The sequence below is a fragment of the Taudactylus pleione genome, unplaced genomic scaffold, assembly GCF_031769625.1.
Source record: "Taudactylus pleione unplaced genomic scaffold, aTauple2 ptg000030l, whole genome shotgun sequence".
In the NCBI taxonomy this organism is placed as follows: Eukaryota; Metazoa; Chordata; class Amphibia; order Anura; family Myobatrachidae; genus Taudactylus; species Taudactylus pleione.
In genome coordinates this window covers 1,893,276-1,915,038 of record NW_028284432.1, presented here as the reverse complement: position 1 = coordinate 1,915,038, position 21,763 = coordinate 1,893,276, and the positions used below count along the sequence as shown (strand labels likewise).

Sequence of the window (21,763 nt, the reverse complement as noted above, 5' to 3'; positions counted from 1 at the left end):
CAAAATACCTAAAAATAAGAATGAAGAATTGATGACACGGAAATAAATAATTTAGCATCCACTCTAGGACAGAATAAGTTTGTTTAGCATTGTCTAAGTAATGTTTTAAACTTTCTTTTGATGTTTATAATTTTGAAAAAACAACGAACGTGTCCTTATACTGTGTGACAATTGAGTTGCTTTGCAGAGAGGCGATGGAGCAATGATCTCTGCTGCTTTCTCGTCACATCAATCTCTTCCTACAAAACAGAATCCTGCAGGAAGGTTGCACCTCTATTGATTAGGCCAGTACATTGGCATAGTGGTTTTACATGTTTCAGTAATTCACACATTGATCTGAGAAGAAGAGTATTTGCTGATAACTAGTGGGCCGACAAACGTGACAAAACACGGGGTGGGGGTGTTGCCTCCCTCTCACTGCTCCAATTCCCAAATTCTGAAGCCAAGCCCCTCCATAGCTTGTGCGGTTGGTAGTGCCCTGCCAAACACATCTGTTGTGGTATGCTGCTAGGTTTTTCAGCTCTTGCCAAGGGCAATTAGGTGAAATTTTGTGCAGAAAAAAAATCTCAAAACCTCTGCTCTACGCAAAATCTGCCGCCCATGTGACCCACATAAGCCATACTTGCCGACTTTTATTTCTCCTCTCCAGGAGAAGCCCAGAGAGGAGATGCAGATGGTCACGTCACTTCATTAGGTCCCGAATCGCTTCTTATTGGCCCTGCCCTCTCCCTACGGACTTTCAATTCCTGGTATTTTCTCCCCATCCTGCCCACTCCACTAGCAAGTGGATGGCATGCGGCGAGATCCACCCTCTCTTCCGGCAGCTTGGGTGGGAGAGTAGTTAAGTATGCCATAAGCTGGTGGTTCCCAAGCTTTTTCAGTTCGAGGCACTCTTAGGATCTCCATAATTTTTTAAGGCACCCCTAAACCAAAATAATTACAGAGCAGTCCCTTTTTTTAAGTAGTTTGGTCAAAATAATGTAATAAGTATTTAAAGATGTAAGAGAAAAAAAAAAGAGAGAAAACTGTGCTATTCTTACCCATTGCCCCTCCCTCTCTCTCTCCCATTGCCTCTCCCTCTCTTCCATTGCACCTCTGTGTCTCCCATTGCACCCTATGTCTCTATCCCTTTGCTTCCTCCATGTCTCTCCCTTTGCCTCCTCCATGTCTCTCCCTTTGCTCCTCTCCATGTCTCTCACTTTGTCCCCTCCATGTCTCTCCCTTTGCTCCTCTCCATGTCTCTCACTTTGTCCCCTCCATGTCTCTCCCTTTGCTCCTCTCCATGTCTCTCCCTTTGCCTCCTCCATGTCTCTCCCTTTGCCCCTTCCATGTCTCTCCCTTTACTCCTCTCCGTGTCTCTCGCTTTGTCCCCTCCATGTCTCTCCCTTTGCCCCCTCCATGTCTCTCCCTTTGCCCCCTCCATGTCTCTCCCTTTGCTCCTCTCCATGTCTCTCGCTTTGTCCCCTCCATGTCTCTCGCTTTGTCCCCTCCATGTCTCTCCCTTTGCTCCTCTCCATGTCTCTCCCTTTGCTCCTCTCCATGTCTCTCCCTTTGTCCCCTCCATGTCTCTCCCTTTGCCTCCTCCATGTCTCTCCCTTTGCCTCCTCCATGTCTCTCCCTTTGCTCCTCTCCATGTCTCTCGCTTTGTCCCCTCCATGTCTCTCCCTTTGCTCCTCTCCATGTCTCTCCCTTTGCTCCTCTCCATGTCTCTCCCTTTGCTCCTCTCCATGCCTCTCCCTTTGCCCCCTCCATATCTCTCCCTTTGCCCCCTCCATGTCTCTCCCTTTGCCCCCTCTGTCTCTCCCTTTGCTCCTCTCCATGTCTTGCTCTTTGCTCCTCTCCATGTCTCTCTCTTTGCTCCTCTCCATGTCTCTCCCTTTGCTCCTCTCCATGTCTCTCCCTTTGCCCCCTCCATGTCTCTCCCTTTGCTCCTCTCCATGTCTCTTGCTTTGTCCCCTCCATGTCTCTCCCTTTGCTCCTCTCCATGTCTCTCCCTTTGCCCCCTCTGTCTCTCCCTTTGCTCCTCTCCATGTCTCTCTCTTTGCTCCTCTCCATGTCTCTCTCTTTGCCTCTCTCCATGTCTCTCTCTTTGCTCCTCTCCATGTCTCTCCCTTTGCTCCTCTCCATGTCTCTCGCTTTGCCCCCCCCCCCCCCCATGTCTCTCCCTTTGCTAATTTTCATGTAACATTACATAGTGGGCATTGGGAACATTGGGTACCTAATAAAATTACTTCCAATGAGGTATGAATCCTTGTGCTTAAAGAAATGGGACTGCCAGCACTACCTAACCACCAGCTATGGTCCTACTCAAACACAGACTGTTTACCCAAGCTTCCCTGGGAGATGCTAGAAGGGGAGCCCCAGAGGGGGTGGTGCGAAGGTCGTAGCATTATATATTGCATTATTATGGGGGAGATAATTTGTGAGTTTCCCCTGACATTTCAGCAGAGCAGGCAAGTAGGGTTCCTCTTGAAGCCACAATACATACACAAGTCTCTACCTATATAAGTGGTCTTTTGTGATGGAACAAATCCCCTGGCTGTGTCTGTATCACAGAACACAGAGATTATTCCGAGCACGCCAAACTCAAATCTGTAAAATAAATGACTCTTCACATAGCAAAACTCCAACAGGTTAGCCGATGATATCCCGGAATTAATTTTCTATACTTTGCCCTTTGCTAAGATGTGAAACATCACTGAATTTGTATCAAATAACTGATTGGGTTTGTATGGTATAATAATGTGGTTTTTTTTGTCATCCCTCTGTATGGGAACAACAAAGTGTGAAAGAGCCAATTATGGCACGCTGCTGATCTTTGAGACGGCCATGAATCATTTTTATAGTGTTTTTATATGCTTTTAATTAGACCTCGCAGTGCAAGAGGCTGTGAGAGATGCATTGGTATGCATTGCGGCCTCTCCACAGTTCTTACGGGAAAAACATACAGGGTAAAGAATGCAATTGAAACCATAGAGAGATGCTCACTTCATTAAAGCTAATGGGGTTTGCTCATCTTCAAATGAAATGTTAGGGCCTTTTATTGACCTGCTAACTATTATGCGTTTGAGCACAACCTCAACCATTGGGATGTCAGAAGGGGAGGCAATCGGGAAGCCGACTGCCTAAATACCGGCAGCCGGCTTCCCAACTGTCATTTCCCGGCAAGGGTGAAATGCCGGGCGTCTAGATGTAGACGCCCGCATTTCCCCGACGCCGGGACTGATCGTAGGGATGCCGGGCGCCGCGAGACGCACAGCCGCGGGGGGGGGAGGGTTAGGTTTAGGGCTCCGGGGGGAGGCAGGGTTAGGGTTAGGCACCCCCGGGGGGGACTTAGGGTTAGGCACCCCCCCCCGGGGGACTTAGGTTTAGGCAGCGGGGAAGGGTGTGGTTAGGGTTAGGCACTTAGAGGGGGGATTAGGGTTAGGCACCCCTAAGGAGGGTTAGGGGGGTTAGGTTAGGTTAGTAAATACTTACCTATCCGCGATCGGCATTTCCAGCGCTATCGGGCTTCCGCTGCGTCGCACTCTGCTCCTGTCGGGCTGCCGCTGACGGGAATGGGACCGGCGGTATTTCATACCAATTCCGTCAGAAGTGCCCCTACTAATGCCCTTTATCAAAGATTTATCAGTGTTAAAGTGTTGGTTGCAAGATAAAGCGAAGCAGTTTCCTTGACAACCACCATGACTATAAATATATATATTTTTTCTAACTAAGTCAAAGAATGAATTTATTAACTATTTCCATAAAGATGGACAACGTCCTGGCGACGTCAGCAGCAAGGATTGAGTCATACTCGCCAACTTTGATATCTTTCTGGGAGTGTTCCTAGTGGGGACATGCAGCTGACCGCTGAGGGGCACAGGGCTGGGCACTTTTTGCCATAGGAAACACAGAGAATTATGTTGTCGTACCCCCTATTCTGCTCATTTCAATAGGTAAGTAGGGGGCTGGAGGGTGACCCACTCCTCCGGTAGTCCCAAGGAATCGCCAATAATTCAGGAGTTCCCTGGAGATTCTGGTAGAATAGAGAAGTATGCAGAGAGACTCGCTGTTGCTGCTGTGTTTGTTTTATATGCAGTGGAATTGCCAGGGGGGTGGAGAGGGAGTGACCGCTCCTCCTGCTGACATTGTCATTAAAACATCACCTATGCAAAGTGACTGTACTTGATCATGCAGATTCGCCAGTGCTCAGTGACGCGTGGGATGATTCGCCCCCAGCTGCTCGGGAAGCGAGAATGATGATAGGGTAGAGCAGAGCAAGATGACCTCCACCTGCTGCTGCTCTCACGAGGAGGAGGCTCACTCACCTGGGGAACAGTCCAGGATCCGCTGCGCACTGTAAATCGCTTTCCACCCATGAGGAGAGGAATGAGATCAGGACAGTTAACCCTGAGAACTTCTAAATCAATAACCGAAAGACTAAAATAAACTATAAAATAATTTATATATAGCATTATACACCCTTTTATATTTGAACAATTCTGGGCAGAGGGGGTTGATGCCATATGAAGTGCATGTAGGCAGGGGGGGCTGATGGGCATTATAAGTGGCACATGGAGAGGTAAGAGGAGGTTGCGTGCACCTTCGTTAATATAGTCTGGATGCCACTGTGTGTATGGTTATATAGTTCATGAAGTTACAGTATTAGGCAAACAGATCTGTTCTGACAGCCATGGAATAACTAAGGCTCATACACATAGGCCAGACTTGTGCGACGGTGGTGGGTTCTGAGCCCAAAGCAGCACAGAGCGGACCCACCACAAAGTAGATGTCCTGGGCCTCATTCAGAGTCGCACGCAAGTCCGTTTTCTTCTTACGTTTTTTTCACACTGTGCAATTTAAAGTTGTCTATATCTCCACTTGTGACTGAATAGATGTAACATGGCAGCAACGCGACCCATAGGCTTGATGATCTAAGGGCACATCATGGGTGTGTTGGCGGATTTACACGCTATGCATAGTTAAGCATACAGTATGCAGAGCACCATCTAGTTTCAGATAGCTCTCTTGCCCCAGTGTAAAGGGCTGGTGAAAATGCACGGTGATAGTAATAACAGTACTTTATCAGTGCAATGGGATGGATGGGGCGGTGCGACCGCATAGGTACGGGCACAGATTAGCATTTATTCCTGGGCATGCCATGTGGTCAGCTTGCGACCGGCTTGTGTTCAGTTCTGTTGTGGAAAAGTTATTGGCGTTTCTGGGCGGAGACTGGGAGGTGGCTTGTAGTGCACACATATATGGCCCTTTCAGCGGGCGTATTATGGTAGTGCCATGGGTGTATCAATGCAAGCGGCTGCGTTCCCAGGCCATAGAGCTGGAGCAAGTTTCGGTGGTGCGACCGATGGCGGTGTATAAGGACACACCAGTCGGTATTACACTTTGCACGGATGATAAAAGTGAGCATCTCAGTCCGTGCACGTTGGTCCTCGCAGATGTCCCCAAGGGAAGGAGTTTGTAGCGGTATTTGCATAAAGTCTCAGATGGGAGACCACCAATAGACGCTGCTGTGTGCGACTCTAAATCAGTCCCATTGTCTCTATATACAATGGGGCAGTAGTGTCTTTGAACATGGGTTGTAAAATAGAGTGAGTATGGCAGTAACAATTCTAGTCTGATGCTGTGCAAAGAATCTGTGCAGTGTGCCAAAGTTGCCCACCGCACGCGGCTGGGCACACTGCTGCCGGTCAGACTTAGATGGTTGGGTCACACAAGGTTCATACACTCGTTGTAAACCACTAAGACACTAGTGTCTACTTAGTACTCTGGATGTTGTTTAAGAAGAACTTATCATATGTGTCTAACGGTGCATATCCATTAGGCGATGGGGTAACAACCGTACGATTACAACATCGTAATCGTTCAGTCGTTCCTCATCCTGTAGGTGTCCACACTGAACGATCAGTCGCTCAGTGCAGGCACCCTCCCTCATCCCCGAACATACCCAATCTGTAGTTATTGGCAGATTGACCAGCATGTTCAGGTGATGATTGATGTCGAAAACGACCAGCCGGAGCGAGCATCGCTGGTCGCTTTCGATGTTTTCATGTACGATTAATGAGCGATTGAACGATTACGATGTCGTAATCATTCAATCGATCTGTTTAATCGGCAAGTGGATATGCGGCTTAACTGAACTTGGCTGGGAGAAAATGCCTGTAAGAGATGGAGATCGTGGCTGTCTTATCACGCCTGCTCTTGTCAGCTAGATATGCAAATCGATGCCTTGCTCTGATTCTGAATGACAAGACCACATCTTTGTGTCCTTCTGAGCTCAGTATCAGTTCAGCGCTGTTCCTCAAAAATGACATTTAATGGAAGCACTAAATCTAGATGAATATTTCTGGAAAAAAAAAAAAAAAGGAAATTGCTGATGTGTTTCCTTTAAACGTTTTTAGAACTTCAGAAAAGTTTGTTCTGTGAATGAAGATGGGCGTCTGATGAAGTATTACGGCTGCAGCCAGCAGGGGTTCTATCTTTTCCCCTCTTCTCTGTCATCTTGCTAGCAGCATGAGTATGTAATCACATTTTCACTCAAAACGATTACCGTACAGAGTGTATTGCTACAAGCCATTTCATGGAGCACACATCTCCTCCTCTTTGTGCAAGGTCTTACATTAGTAAGATAACTGGCATTCTCTTGGCATCCTCGTTTTCCGTTCCTTCCATTTTGTGCGTAAATATATATATATAGATCTATCCAAAAGAGAAAGGACACTCACCAGTCAGTAGTTAAAGCCATGGGTCTCTTTGGTTACTATGATGTGTTTGTCTTGACAAAGGTCTTGTTTGACCGAAACGTCGACCACTTGTATTGATGGCTGTGAGTAATTTAAACCTTCACTTTAACTACTGACTGGGGAGTGCCTTTTCTCTTTTGGATTTGCTCGTTGGACCATTGTGGGGCCTATTCATCAACACTAAAATAAAGTTTTTAAGGACATTTTCCTTAAATAACGTTATTTTGGTATTCATGTAGCCACTTAGCACAGGAGATATCACAGATATCTCCTTGCTAAGTTCCCCTGCGTTAATTTCCACACTCCCCATACATTAGTATGGGGATGTGGAAATTGTGGTATTCATCAAATTCCAAAAATTATCAATTTTCGGAATTTGATGCAGTTACTATTCGCCACTGTGAGGTGGCGAATAGCAGAATCCACTTACCTGTATCAGCGTGTGCAGGTCCCCCGACGAGTCCCTCCGGCGCTCTGCTCCATCCTCCGGCTCCGGATGCTGGTCGGACATGTGTGCTCCCCAGCAGAGCACAAGAAAGTTTAGACAAAAAAAAAAAAAGTTTTTTTTTTTTTCTCTAATCTGTCATGTGGTCTGCTGGGAAACCACATGACAGACCAGCGGGACGGAGCCGGAGGACCTCTAGCATCTGTCTCCTCCTAGGCAGCGGACATTTTTGGAGGGCTGTTTTCAGCAGATTCCAATACGGACGGCTAGTCCGCATGGAATCTGCAGCCCCCAAGCCACCTCGCCCAACAAGCCTCCGCGCCCCCAAGCCACCACGGGGGCTGCGGGGGCAGTAGTTACACCAGTGCCCGCTCCGTCCTCTGAAAAGTACACTATTCATGAGTCTGCGAGGAGGGGCGGAGCTATATTATACAAATTGTGTTGTTTATCCCTACCCACTTCCCGCGGATCCGCCAATTCACCATTAAATCTACCCATCCTGCCCACTAGGAAGTGGGCAGGATGTTGGAGAGCTGCCTACACTTTCGGGGGTATAGGCAAGTATGGCATGGGTGCTTGGTTCGCTTCTATAGAAACTACCCCAATATCCTTCCTGCTGCCAATCAAAATTAGCGGTTGGGTTTAGAGATCTAATGTTCTCTTGTGTGAAAATAACATTTAAAATATAGCCTATTGCAAACTAAGAATGTAGCTGTAAAAAAATGAACAACACTTAAGGCATTCCAGGGGTAACAATGTAGATAATTTAACAGTCTCTGGAGGGTATTCATGAAAACTTGGAGAGTGATAAGGTACCAACCAATCAGCTCCTAACTGTCATTGTACAGGCTGTTTTTGAAAAATTATAGGAGCAGATTGGTTGGTACTTTTATCTCTCTACACTTCATCACTCTCAAAGCTCTGTCCTTACTACATTCTACATATATTCGGAACCGACAAGATAATCTCGGCCCACAATCCACATAAGCTCTTCACCAATCGTTCCAAAATTGTTTTGCATTTAATCAGAATAGTGTAACTTCTACCCCGATCCTCCCAACTATAGTCACGGGCAGCTGCAGGCTTCTGAGAGCCTGTGAATGGAGGCAGTGACACTAAAGTTTGGATAGTGGATGGTACAACCTGATTGATAATCTGCCCTTGACTGGGTGCATGTCATCTTTAGCAAAACAATTGGGTTTAGGGAAAGATGGTATCTAGGAGTGTTGCCTATATGCATTTAAAATAGCAATTTTGTGAGCTCATGTAAGGAATATCGGTTCACTCCACAAAATGTATATATATTCATGTTTCAGTGTCACTAATGCTCGTGTCACTAATGCTCAGCAATTTATTGGCACCACTCACATAAGATTGGGTACAGCACATAAAATGGCTGCCTCTACTCTGTTCTCAAAGGGTGCCCATTTGCTGCAATGTACATTCAGATATAGTATACAGTGATGTGACATTGTATCCAAAGCTTCTGGAGATGGAGACTGCTTTACAGAGACCGTTCTAGCCCTGCATCCTCGTTACCTACATGACAATCTGAGAAGATTACCTACTGTTCACTGCAGAGCAAGTTCACATATGAAATGAAATTCTGTGTAGCCCTGATTGTTTGCTGATGAAGCTGTGATTTGCGCATGAATGAATCGGTTTCCATAAATGTTTAGTTTAATGAGCCCTTGTAATGTTGATGTGTTATTGTTGTTAATTGCACACAGACACATCACATGTCAATAGCACCACAGCGAGCATTTGTAATTTGTTAATGAGCATACAAGGATCAAAGTGTAACTCCATCTATAATGGAGACATTTAAAAAAAATTTTTTTTAAACATTTTGTTGTTTTCACTCTGACAAATGTGCAGCATTTACCAGGTTTATAAAATGCCCTATACAGGATTTGTACGCAAGAAATAAGCAATTCTCTTCACTGATCATTTTATTTCCTTGACGTATTCTAAGGCAACAGACAAATGGGTCACTTATTTCACAGCTGAGTAGAGATGGGATAAAAAGTTAATTGTCCCGGAAGGTACATAGAGAAACCCTCCCTTCCTTTGTTGTCTTTGAGTAATGCTGGCCATACATCTACAGCCCAGGGATAACTCTACCATTAGGCAGCTTTAGGCAGCTGCCTAGGGGCCTGGCGCCCCTAGGCAGCTGCCTAAAGCTGCCTAATGGGGGCACTACAAAGTCTGCCCATCACAATATTTAGGATGTGTCTGAGAGAGACATTCTTGTTGTACTAAATGCAGGTGGTGGATGTGGAACTAAGATGATGCCTTCTCACTTTCACCTGTTGGGTTGGAAAGTGGGTATTAGTGGCGGTGGTAGGGGGTGGCTCAGTACGCTGCAGTTTTGCCTAGGGTGCTGAGAAGCCTTGCACCGACCCTGCTACAGCCCCGATTCCTCATTCTGCTGATCCAATCTTCTGATCAGTGGTCATCGTTGATTGGCAATCCGTCAGCGGATCAAGTGTATTCAACATTTTAAAAATCCCTGTCTAGCCAATTCCGACATGTTGAATATCCCTGATTCCACGACAGAACGGGGAATTGGGACAATCCATCTTATAAGTATGGGCCTCTTAACTTCCCCAGCTACAGACAACATGGGAGGAAATATTGTGGCTATCACGGAGTAGTTCAAGGAGATTAAATTAATGGTGAATATTATGACAGACATGGCAAGTGGAATATACCCAAGCAAAGAAACACTGCTCTAAAGAACATTCTGAAGGTAATGATTATAGAACATCAAAGGGGAGATGTTTCAGTACTACGAGAAAGATAAAGTGGATACGTTATCCATAGTAACCAATCATTGTCTAACTGTCATTTATCTAGCACAGTCTATGAAATGACAGAAAGTGATAGGTTACTATGGGCAACTTCTCCACTTTATCTCTCTTGAAGGTCTGATACATCTTCCCCCAAATCATTAAAGGTAATGATTGTAGAACATTCAATGTTGACCATCCTGCAGCTTTGCCTAGATCATTTTCTGAATCCTGAGTCTTGTGTGCCCACGAGGTTGCCACCGCCCTTGCGGAATGTGCCCTCCGTGTTCTTGACACCTCATGTCTGCTCCTCTTATAAACTTGTGAAATAATTTCCTGAATCCATTGTGTAAGGGGCTTTTTAGCTAGCCCCTGACCATCACTGGTGATCTAATTTGAATTAATCTGTGATTGCTCTGACTAGGTCTAGAGTATGTAGTCCTTTCTCATTTTCATTAGGCAGTTATGGACAAGAGAGCTGGAAGTAAGATTTCTTGCCTGATATGGGATGTGGAAGCCACTTTGAGCAAGAAAGCTAGATTTGTTCTTATACTACCAGGAGAAGCACCACCAGTGTTGTCCTAGAGCGTGGTCTGAATCTAGAGACATTAGGACCAGATTAAGATTTATTGGTGCTACAGAAGGTTTGAGGTTTGAATGAATTATTTTGGCTGCTTGAAGAAATCTTTTTATGAGATCGTCTAACATCAATTTTGATTCTAGTAATACACTATGCCTATTTTGTAAAAATTCTTGAAAGAAATTCAGTAACTGCAGTATATTGGAAGCAATTCGATAAATCACACTAGAGGTTCACCGGAGTGTATTTGTCTTTCAAATTCTATACTGCACTACTGAATAATGTGTCTTTATTACGTGTAATAGTATCTCAATTGACTGGTTGGAGATTCCTTTGATTTTAAGTGATCAGTCTCAAAGTTTTTTGTGTTTCAGTACAAACTGGTCTTTGGCTCAAAAGGTCTGGCTGAAGAAGTGGAGGTTGTTGTACATACAAGCATTTACCATTCTACTACAAACCATAGCTGGCGAGGCCAGAGTGGAAAAATTGCTATCCTTCCACTCCCTCTTTCTAGATTTTCTTCCATGTGTTAGCAATGACAGAAAGTAAATGGAACACTTACCCTAGTTTCCAAATTTCAGACTGTTAGTGCATCTTCTCTCTTTGCTATGTTGTCTCTCTGGTGAGAGTAGAATCACAGTATCTTTGTGTTTTGGTTTGTTGCCATCAGATATATTTGATGGACTCCAAATTTTCCTATTAACTATTGGAACATTTATTTGTTTAAAGCCTATTTTGCGGGGTCTGACTGCTGCTTAGATGATTTTCCAACTTGTTTCATTTGCTTTCCATGTGTATAGCTGATGGAGACCTCTGATTGTTTCTGTCATCATTGTTCTGCTCTTGGTGCCACCTTGCCAAGATGTTCGCAGGCAATCTTCTTTCTCCTTGCCCCCTCCTCAATTTCTGTGTTTAGTTGAGTTCCAGATTCTTTGGTGCTTGACTCCACCGACAACAGTCCCTTCCTGTAACGTTGGATCTAATCAGCAGTTCAGTGATTTGTTGGTGTTCTTTGTAATTGTTATTCCAGATATTTAGGATTGTGATCACTTAGATTTAGAATCTCTAAATGAAGACATCTCATGTCAACTTGCCCACGGCTGGATCTTTAACGTTGAGCCCGTGATGATGTCTTACTAAAGTTTTTTGCTGACTCAAGTCAAAGGTTTTATGAGTATTTCCGCTGACACTGAAGCTTTGTTCTTTTACTGTTTCTATTTGTTTTTTTATTCTGGTGGGACAGTTCCGATTTCCAGAACTCCAAAGGAGACGAGTTGTGCCAGCGGGCATTTCCGATTAGATATGAGTGGGTTTTGGGCAAATCAGGGTGAGTTTCGGTGGATTAGGAGTGGAATTTATATTTTTGTATGTTGGTAAATGTTGACCTGAAGACCCCTAGCTCATCACTGGTGTGAAATATTAGTGTATTCAAGAACTGAAATGTTCCCTTGTCCCCTGCACATGGAATGGATTGCCCCTTAAACTGCACTGTCTCTTCCCATCTATCGCATTTCAATAATTTCACACTGCCCAGATGTCCATACTTTACAAGGAACATCCTCCTTCCAGACATCTCCACCACTCGGTCTGTGCAAACGTCTGCTCCTCCGTTATGTTTCACAAACTTATGGGATAGATCTAATCAGAGTTGTTCAAATTAAAGAGCTTGTTCAGTCCACAGTTAATGCCGCTCTTCATAAGTTACTATCGTACACCACTGCTTCTCTAGGACCTGGAAACAGTAAATGTGTAGGAAATTTTCCGCAGAGAACTTGTTTACAAAATCTAAATGCTAGAAAGGAAATGATTAATCAGCTATCTAGGATAACATTTACTTAACTCATCCCTAGAGCTTAATTTAAAAATGTCAAATATTTTCATTGTATTGCCAATTTTCTTCATGCTTTTTCTTCACATTTTTCTTATTAAAAGGAAGAATAAAAAAAGCGATCAGGAAACAGTAAAATAACAGTATTTTCAGGCCATTAGCTGCTAATGTGTGCCTAGGTTTATACGTTTGTTGCAGATATTTTGTTTTGTTGGAAATGGCTCGGTTATTAGTTGAAGAACATGTTTTACTGGTCTGTTTGGCTTTTTCTGGATCCAGCACTGGAACACTGCAGTGTATTTAGGCTGCTAGGGCTGAAAGCGACCGTGTATTACTGAAAAGGATAAGCTTATAAAATCTGTGCTGAAAGGCTTATATTGCACAGCTAAGCACTCACACCTTTCTGGTTTATTAAGTCTGTGAACTAGTTATCTCAAATTATAATGTCTATATGCTTTAACTTTCTGTCCCCTCTGAATCCCATTTGTATAAAAAAAAAAAGACTTAAGAAATAATTCAGCTCCTTCCAGGTCCATGATTACACGTATAAAGGTTTATCATGTAAATTTTTTATATTCAAAATAATAAAAACTCAAAAACAATAATGTGCAAAGCAAGAAGAGTCCTCGCCTTGCACCTATTGCACCCTACAACTGTGCACTTCTGAAACAAGTGTGGTTCATAAACTGTAAGGGGGGACTGTCACTGAGTGTGTGCTGCAAGAAGCTTCTCCATCCAATGATGCTCTTATTATAGCCATACTTACATCCAGATAATCTTGACTAAAAAAAACAACAGGATTTTTGTACCGTACTTACCAGTAAAATCCATTTGTACAATTCCATGTGGGACACTGGAGTAACACTCAGGTATAGATGGTGATGTGTAGAGTCTGGCACTTAAAATCTTTAGAGATTTGGGCTTGGCTCTTCCCCCTTCTATGTCCCACCTGACTTCAGTTTAGTTTCACCAAGCCAAGTAACAGGGCCGCCATCAGGGGGTGGGGATTGAAGTCCCTGGCCCGGACATAGAGGAGACCCGCCCGCAATCCCACTTCCCGCCCACTTTGCTTAACTAACTGTCCAAGCATGTTACACGAACACACAGGGGATGAGGTTAACTTACCGCCGCCCGGAATACCGACGCTGGAAGTCCGACCTGGCACTAAAGATATATATAGACTATATTTAGCCAGATGCCGAAATCCCGAATGAAGGTAAGCGGGGGCTGTTAGCAGCGAGGGATGGAAGGGTTAGTTTTAGGCACCCCCCAGGGGAGGGGGACTTATGTTAGGAACCCCCGAGGGGAGTTAGGGTTAGGCACCCCCCCGGGGAGGGTTAAGCTAGGGGAAGGGTGGTTGAGAGTTAGGCACCACTAGGGGGAGGTTAGAGTTAGGCACCACTAAGGGAGAGTTAGGGTACTTACCAGCCCCAGTCAGGATCTCCACTGTTCGGGATTCCGGCGTTGGTATTACGTCCGCCGGGAACACATACGGCGGCATTACATACCGATTACACACACAGCAACATCAACAGCCAAACCCAAAAATAACCATATACGCTGAACACAGCCATGCAGGGAGGCCGTCCAGTGCCCCACATGGTATCAGAAATGGATTTTACTGGTAAGCAGAAAAATCCTGTTTACGTCTTCATCCACGGGAGGACACGGGAGTAACTCAGCGGACATCCCAAAGCAGTCCTCACGCGAGGGAGCAAGTTATACTGTAGATACACAAAGCACCATGCTCCCAGATCTAGGCTCATGGGATGCAAAAGTTTTAAATACGATAAAATTTGACAAAGGTATGCATGGGAGACAAGGCGGCAGCCTGATACAGCTGAGCCACAGAAGCCCCATGACGTGCAGCCCAGGAGGCACCCACTGAACGAGTGGAGTGAGCCGACACTACTGGCTGACCTTGGGCAATGTAATGCTGGGTACACACTTAAAGATGTGTACCCAGCCAATGTGTTGTCTGGGTTATGGCATCGTCAAGTGCGTACACACTTGCCTATGCCGGTAGCGACGGCGCGACAGAGAGGACCATGCTGCATTCGGTGCTCTGCTAGGAAGGACCAGAACCATAATAGGTTGATTTACCTGAGCGTAATCCTTCAGCATGCAGTTCTGGCGGTCTTTTCCTGCGTGCTCCGAGAATGAGAGGAGGGTGATACTTAGGGATGGGAATCTTCAATGGTTCCGATGTTCGATGTTTAAACCTGCAATGGTGAGGATCTAATGTTTCCTCACCATCGCTAAACACTGTGCGGCTGTAGGCAGCTGCAGTTACTGTGTGTGTGATGCTTTGGGCTGCTGGCTGGCTCTCTCCTTGTCTTGCATTTACAAGTTTGACTTTTCAATACACAGTTTACATGCACTGCCTGCTGCTGCATTCGTGCATGCTGCTAGGGGCGGTGGCTGACAGAGTGAATGACACTCTGGATAGCCAATCAGCAGCAGCACAAAAAATAGCCCCGCCCCCAGCTCACCGCCATTGGTGCTGCTCTCAGTGACTCACTGGCTGCAGGGCCGGGCTGGCTGCATTAGCGGACAGTGAAAGACACTCTGGTCAGCCAATCAGCAGCTATTGGTAATTGAGCAGCGAGTGACAGTGTGCAGTGCTTAGTTACCGACATTCTTGCTTAGTGATCCTTTAACATAACATACTGTACTTGTATATATTGTGCCAGATTTTAGTTTAATATGATATATACAGTACAGATGTGTCCTCATACACTATGCGACTCTGCTTGTTTCGAGCGTCTTTTTTGGATGCGACAAACCACTTTCGGAGACTGCGCCGATTCATTTGGTATGTGACACTAGTACATCTGTGTACGACTGAGTTTGAATCTATTACGAAGTGCCGCAATGCGGCGACCATTACTTTTTTTTATTTTACAGAAGCACGCAGATATACGCATATCAAATTAATCCGTGCAGTCTCGTGACGCAGTTTGTCGCATCCGATTGTGACTAAGACAAATTATCTGGCTAAAAAATCAGCTTGGCGCAGCCGAGTTGCACAAGACCCGGTGGCGCACTCGCACCGCATGGTGTATTGAAGCTATGAGGTCACATCTGTATATCTAAAGGCAATATCTGTAATATGGAGTAACAGATTATAATACTGTACTAGTAGCACAGAGATGTATAGGAAAATGATTTACTTACTGTAACTTCCAAAACAATAAGATTGGCGCTGACAGTGTGCAGTCGTCCGCTCGCATCATCCATCATAGGATCTTTATGGAAGGAACGTAAATGACTTTCATCACCCAGCACAGAGCTCCAGACTCGCCTCTCACTTTGTACCCTGTAAATAGTTTCTTCAGTCTGAACTGAAATTATTAGTCTCAGAGAGGAAAGCTGATTGTGTACAGTAAATGGCAGAAGTACACTATGTAGGTATATAATGTATACTAGCGTTGGGTGGTAGTGTAGTCCTCTGGGCGCAAATTGTACTTTTTTTGTACTGTGCATCTATTCATATGGGGAAGAGTTTTGCATGCTTATGCTTAGAGAGGCGGAAATGGGGTTGGCGTGGGCATGCCAGCTTCGGCCATGTACTGTACAGTACGCAGACTACAAATAAGAGACCTTGGTGTCTGTCATGATGCCTGTAACTTCCTGGTGGTAGACCCTCCCGATGATGAATACACACCGTTGATGATGCCGATTGTCAGCTGGTACTGATAGTCTTAGTAGGGTGTCTTCTAACCTCCCATTGGTAGTATTATTATTCTGGTTGCTGCAAGCTATCTACGTTATGTCATTGACATTTGCAGCGTGGCCGTGGCATGGAAGCAGGTCACCATTTGTTTGTTCGTTTGTTTGTTTAATTGGAAGACAACAGATGTTTGTATTTAATTAAAATGTGATTTTGTACCTTCATCTGGGTTTAACTGTAGTTCAAATGGTGAATGTAACTTTACTGTTTATTACAGTGCACAGACCAGACACAGACGGACTTATGTCTCTCAGATACTTTATTAAAATACCATATTGTGTACAAACAATGGACCTCATTCAGAGTCTCTCGCAAGCGCTGTGAGCTCGCAAGCGGCCCGATAGTTTGCGAACGCGCATGCGCACGCTTCGTTCTGCGCGTGCGCGAACTACTCTGTGCGAGTGCAGCCCGCTCGCTCACCCAGCTAAGAGAGCCCAGTGAAATGAGTGACAGGAGAGGCCGTTTGTGGGTGGTAACAGGGGCAGGACACTAATAACGGGGGAGTGGAGGTGCGAACGCAGGCGTGTTTCAACGCCGTTTTTAAGGCATGCATAATTAACAGGCAGTGTCATAGTACACGTCACAAGCTTTTTTTTTTACACTGAAGTCCTCGCAGTGCTTGCGGCAGGGTAAGGCAACCACAAGCGCTGCCATTGCTACCGATGGTACTCGATGTACCAATGTTTTAAAACACTTCCTGGTGATGACGTGCGCTAGTGGGCGTCTCAACATAGGCTAATGGGTGTCAGCATACACAGAGCGATCGCTCGCACAGCCAAAGTGGGTGTGCTTATGCCTTGGCGAGCGATCGCTTCCCATGGCGTCGCTCTGAAAAATTTGCATACGCTGGATGCGAGCGAGCGGCCGCTTGCGAGAGACTCTAAATGAGGTCCAAAGTAACTTTAACATTTACTACAAACACGGTCAGTCCTCATCTCCTAGCGTACACCAGGTGCAAACAGTACATACCGCTATTTTTTCCTGGCATATAACCGGCGCATAAGCTATCATTGCAGAGCTGGTCACATGATCAGATGCGTCCTTGTCATCTACTTGCACTAAATTCTCTCTCTTTTCAGACTTTAAATGCCTCTAACTTTATACAAGCCTCTGTATGTATTAAATAGCTTATATTTATGATAGATATATGCTGCTTATCAAATGGCAGAACAAAAGACTCTCATAGCCTTTTTCAGTCTATTATAAATAGCATAATGTTTAATCTGATAGCACATTGGTCTGGGAATGTTGAGGCATGCCTCTCTCAGCAGTTCACACATTGTTACATTGCATTATCTCATTCATGCAGCAGTGACAATATAACGTGTGTACAGTACTTCAATGCTTCTGATAATTATATTAAGTCTAACTGCTCCACATATCAGTTTAGTCTCACTTTAATCATATACTGCTGTGAATGTTGTTATCACACCTGTGTTTTACAGGTATATCCATATGTCCTCAGATCTGTATTTCCGTATGTATTTGCTTATATTCTCCTCTCTTGTTTCAGGACTCTTGAAGAAAACGTGTACAAGATTTGCCTGTCCCTTGCTCAGCGCTACCAAGTGCCTCTCTGGGAGGTGTACATGACACACTTAGAGTACTTATTCTGTGACAGTGGGTGCGTATTCCACCTCATGCTGAGGGTCTGTGTACACCTTTCTAGTGTTATTATTGGTGGTCCTTTCACATACTACAAGGTCTGTGATATTTTCTGTTCCAAGCACTTCGCTACAAAGTATTTCTAAAGCTGCATACTCACCTAAAGATTTTCTGTCCAACCATCCAACTAGTTGATTGGTTGGAATGAAAATCTGGTAATGTATGGGAGTAACTGATGATCAGCAATTTGCTCCTAAATGCCAGAAAACAGATGAAAATGTCAGTCAGACAAGTTTGTTAAATGTTTGATCTAAATAATTTGTTCAAACAACAGCTTTTGTCCATTTTCCGGCGTTTGGGAGCAAATTGCTGATTGTCATTTGCTTTCATACCTTACCAGATTTTCATTCCAACCAATCAACTAGTTGGATGGTTGGACAGAAAATCTTTAGGTGTGTACCGAGCCAAAGTCTTAAGCTGGGTACACATTAGACGATATATTGTCCGATATATCATTTTGAAGCAGTTCGGAACAATATATGATGCACATTGTCTAATGCAGGTGCGGGGAACCTTTTTTCTGCCGAGGGCCATATTGATATATATAAAATTATTTGTGGGCCTGGTGCAGGCCACACCCCCTCCATGTGACATCACACAGGGGTGAGGCCACAATCGGTGATTACAGCAATGCCCGGAGCATCCTGAGGCTCCAGGGAGCTGTAAGGGCAGCGGTGTGACCGTCTGAAGCGTCCTAAGGACGCTCCAGGCAGCACTGCTGCATAGATTCAGGCTGCAGGGGGCCATTCTTTGCACCTTGCTAGCCAGATGAGGCTAGCAAAAAAAAGCTCAGAGGGCCAGACCAAATGATTCCGCGGGCCTTATACAGCCCCCGGGCCTGAGGTTCCCCATCCCTGGTGTAATGTGTACCCGCAGCTCGAATGCAATATTGTGTGATTGGCTGTGCTGATTGTTCCGTCGTTCATTAAATCTTCCTAGTGTGTACATGCAATATTGCAAGGTTCGGGGCGAAGGGTAATCGCCCCGACCATCAGCAAGATTGCCGGACGTTTAAGGTGGGCACACACCTGAAAAATATATCTGCAGATCAACTGATATGCAGATATACTGTATCCGCAGATGATGGTTGTTCATACACACTGAACAACTACCATCTGGCAGGGATTCGCGTCACGCCCCCCTCCCCGCGGCTTCCGCAGCAAACGTATGGGCGGTCGGCTGATCACCCGTACACACAGCACGATGTGCAGATATATCGGATAGGTCTTTGAACAACGTCATTCACAGACATATCGTCTGTACGCACTGCCTGACGCGCCCATGATATAACGCCCATTCATTTGTGGGTACTCGGCCTTAGATGTATAATTTGTCCCTAGTATGTATCCATATTTTTATTTAAAAAAAAAAAGTATAAAGGATTGTTTATAAACAGAACGTAAATGTGATATCTTATTAAGCAAACTTGTCATCCAAACAAAAGATAGATAATTACAGCGCTATGAGAACTGATAATTAACCAGATGGAGTGCAATCAAGGTTAAAATACAATGATTTAATAATGATAAAAATTAATTAATAAATAATATGTATAAATATTAGCCAATAATGAATGCTACCCCTGCACATGCGGTATACAAATGGAAAAATTTATGAATATAATCTCTGGAACTCCTTGGGATGACAGTGGTAAGATATTCAATGTTCCAAATGGGTAAGTCTCTAACCAAACTCACCTTGTTCAAGCACCCCTCCATTTCAAAAGGATACATCTGGATCTTTTGTTTCTACTGCTGATATTCTACCTGGAACGGACTCCGTGGACCATACTTACCTGTTTGGGCAATCTCCAAGGGACAGATGGACGTATATCATCACATTTAAACTACCATTTGGATTGCAAAGTTTCACCACTCCAAGGGACACCATCAGAGCATGATGTCGCTCTAGCATACTGCAGATCCCTAATATCGTGAGTTTGGTTAGAGACTTACCCATTTGGAACATTGATTATCTTACCACTGTCATCCCAAGGAGTTCCAGAGATTATATTCATAAATTTTTCCATTTGTATACCGCATTTGCAGGGGTAGCATTCATTATTGGCTAATATTTATACATATTATTTATTAATTAATTTTTATAATTATTAAATCATTGTATTTTAACCTTGATTGCACTCCATCTGGTTAATTATCAGTTCTCATAGCGCTGTAATTATCTATCTTTTGTATTATATATTGAGTGTGGCTAAACTCATCTACTACAGCTGCTGTGGAAAAATTGCCTAAGTTAAGCGCCCGTTGTGAAGTTTATCTTCACTTTTCTCTGGTTTTTGTCATCCAAACATATTTACCGAAAGACATTGAAGTTGTGCGAGCGCACTCTTATATAGTAACATAAAGTGTCTGTGCTCCACAATATAAAATATCAAAATCTTAACTGTGCCCGAATCTTCATGTACCTCCAGTGTTGGTCAGTTTTGTTAAGTAGTAAGTGTGCAGTGTGACTAGTCCTGTGGCCCAAACCCACACACTCCAATTTTGGTGCTGCTTTAATAGCAAGACCCTCAATGTTCCAGGTAATAATAAATACAAAAGCTTTCTTTGCCAGTTAATTTATATAATATATTAGTGTTTATTAGGGGAAACCAACATCAGGATTTTCAACTTAAAATATGAATCTTCACGAAATCCACACTCATTTAAAATAAATCTTCAATTTTCAATTATCAGTGACTTTAAAAACCAAACTGTTACCCCCACTTTCCTAGTGCGTTTGTTGAGCCCATTCTTGTGCCTGCTTAGAACAATGGCCCACATTCAGAGGCGGTCGCAAGAAGCGAGCGCTCGCTCTGAATGAGGGTGGCCGCTTGTCTTTTCAAGTGTGGCCTCCAGGTCGCTAGCTAAGCTGTGGGTTACCACCCACGGCTTTAGTAACCGACCAGGTTGATGGTCGCGATGGTCAAGACCATCGCGACCATCGGGGCTTGCGACGAGACCCTAAGGTTGGGTCTCAGCAGCCACAAGCCCCACGGAGCTTCCTGCTCTGAAAGAGCAGGAAACTCCCCACTGACATCACTGATGATGTCAGTGCAGCCGCCCACAAAACGGTAGGCGTTCCTTAAGGAACGCCTCCGTTTGTGAAACCACCCCCCCCGCCACGCCTACAAAACGGGGCGAGCTGTCGATCAACATCGACAACCGCCCCTTTTGTAGTGAGCTCCGTAGCGAGAGAATTTCTCTCTCGCTCCGGGGCTTGCGCACGCGCAGTGCGGCCGCTGCGCGTACGCAGGGCCTAAACATCGACCCGGTTGCGAGTGCTCATCGCTTGCGACCGGGTCTGAATGAGGGCCAATGTCTCTGATCAGTGTATGATTAATCTGTGACTGGGTATTAAGTACACTAGAAAGTTTTTGCATTATCACAAGTTCTCTTTTCTGTGTTCCCTCTCATCTCTCTTTGCAGACTGCTGGGGATCATCACTATTTTTATTCTTCTTTTCTATTTCATTAATCCTTTGGAGCCTTCTGTAAATCATTCACATCTATCCTAGTTTTCCTTTCCTTTTTCTAATTTCCACTTCGTCTTCATGTTTGTTTTCTGGTATTTTTCACCCAGAGATCTGTTCTTATGATTTTCAGCCAGTTTCTTTTCTTCCTTGTACCAAAGTTAGACAGACTGCTTAATGTTCACTCCTGAATATTTAGTAATTGCAATAAATATACTTGGCCTTATTCCCTTTTTTTCAGTATATCACAGTATATCATAAATACTGTCCTATAATATGTTTGTACAGCAAACAAATATTAGTCCCTTGATCTAAATCCATGTTCCCCAGTGTTGATCTGTAGGAAGTCCAACTGTGTCACTAGTCACCTGGCCTAAGCCCGTGTACCCAAGTGTTGATCGAGCTTCAGGAGGAAGTCCAGCAGTGTCACTAATCACCTAGTTTTAATCCATGTACAGAATATTGATCGAGCTAAAAATAGAAAGTCCGGCACTGTCACTAGTCTA

General features: G+C 44.5%; 1 protein-coding gene across 4 annotated transcripts in view; it reads left to right on the top strand.

Moving 5' to 3' along the window:
- The window catches only part of NBAS (NBAS subunit of NRZ tethering complex), an 890,452-nt gene that overhangs the window by 535,004 nt on the left and 333,685 nt on the right, over positions 1-21,763 (top strand). For all 4 annotated transcript variants that reach the window (XM_088451840.1, XM_088451839.1, XM_088451841.1 and 1 more), the window contains one exon: positions 17,635-17,745. In XM_088451840.1, the coding sequence (XP_088307966.1) occupies positions 17,635-17,745 (111 nt within the window). The remainder of the gene's footprint in view (positions 1-17,634; positions 17,746-21,763) is intronic.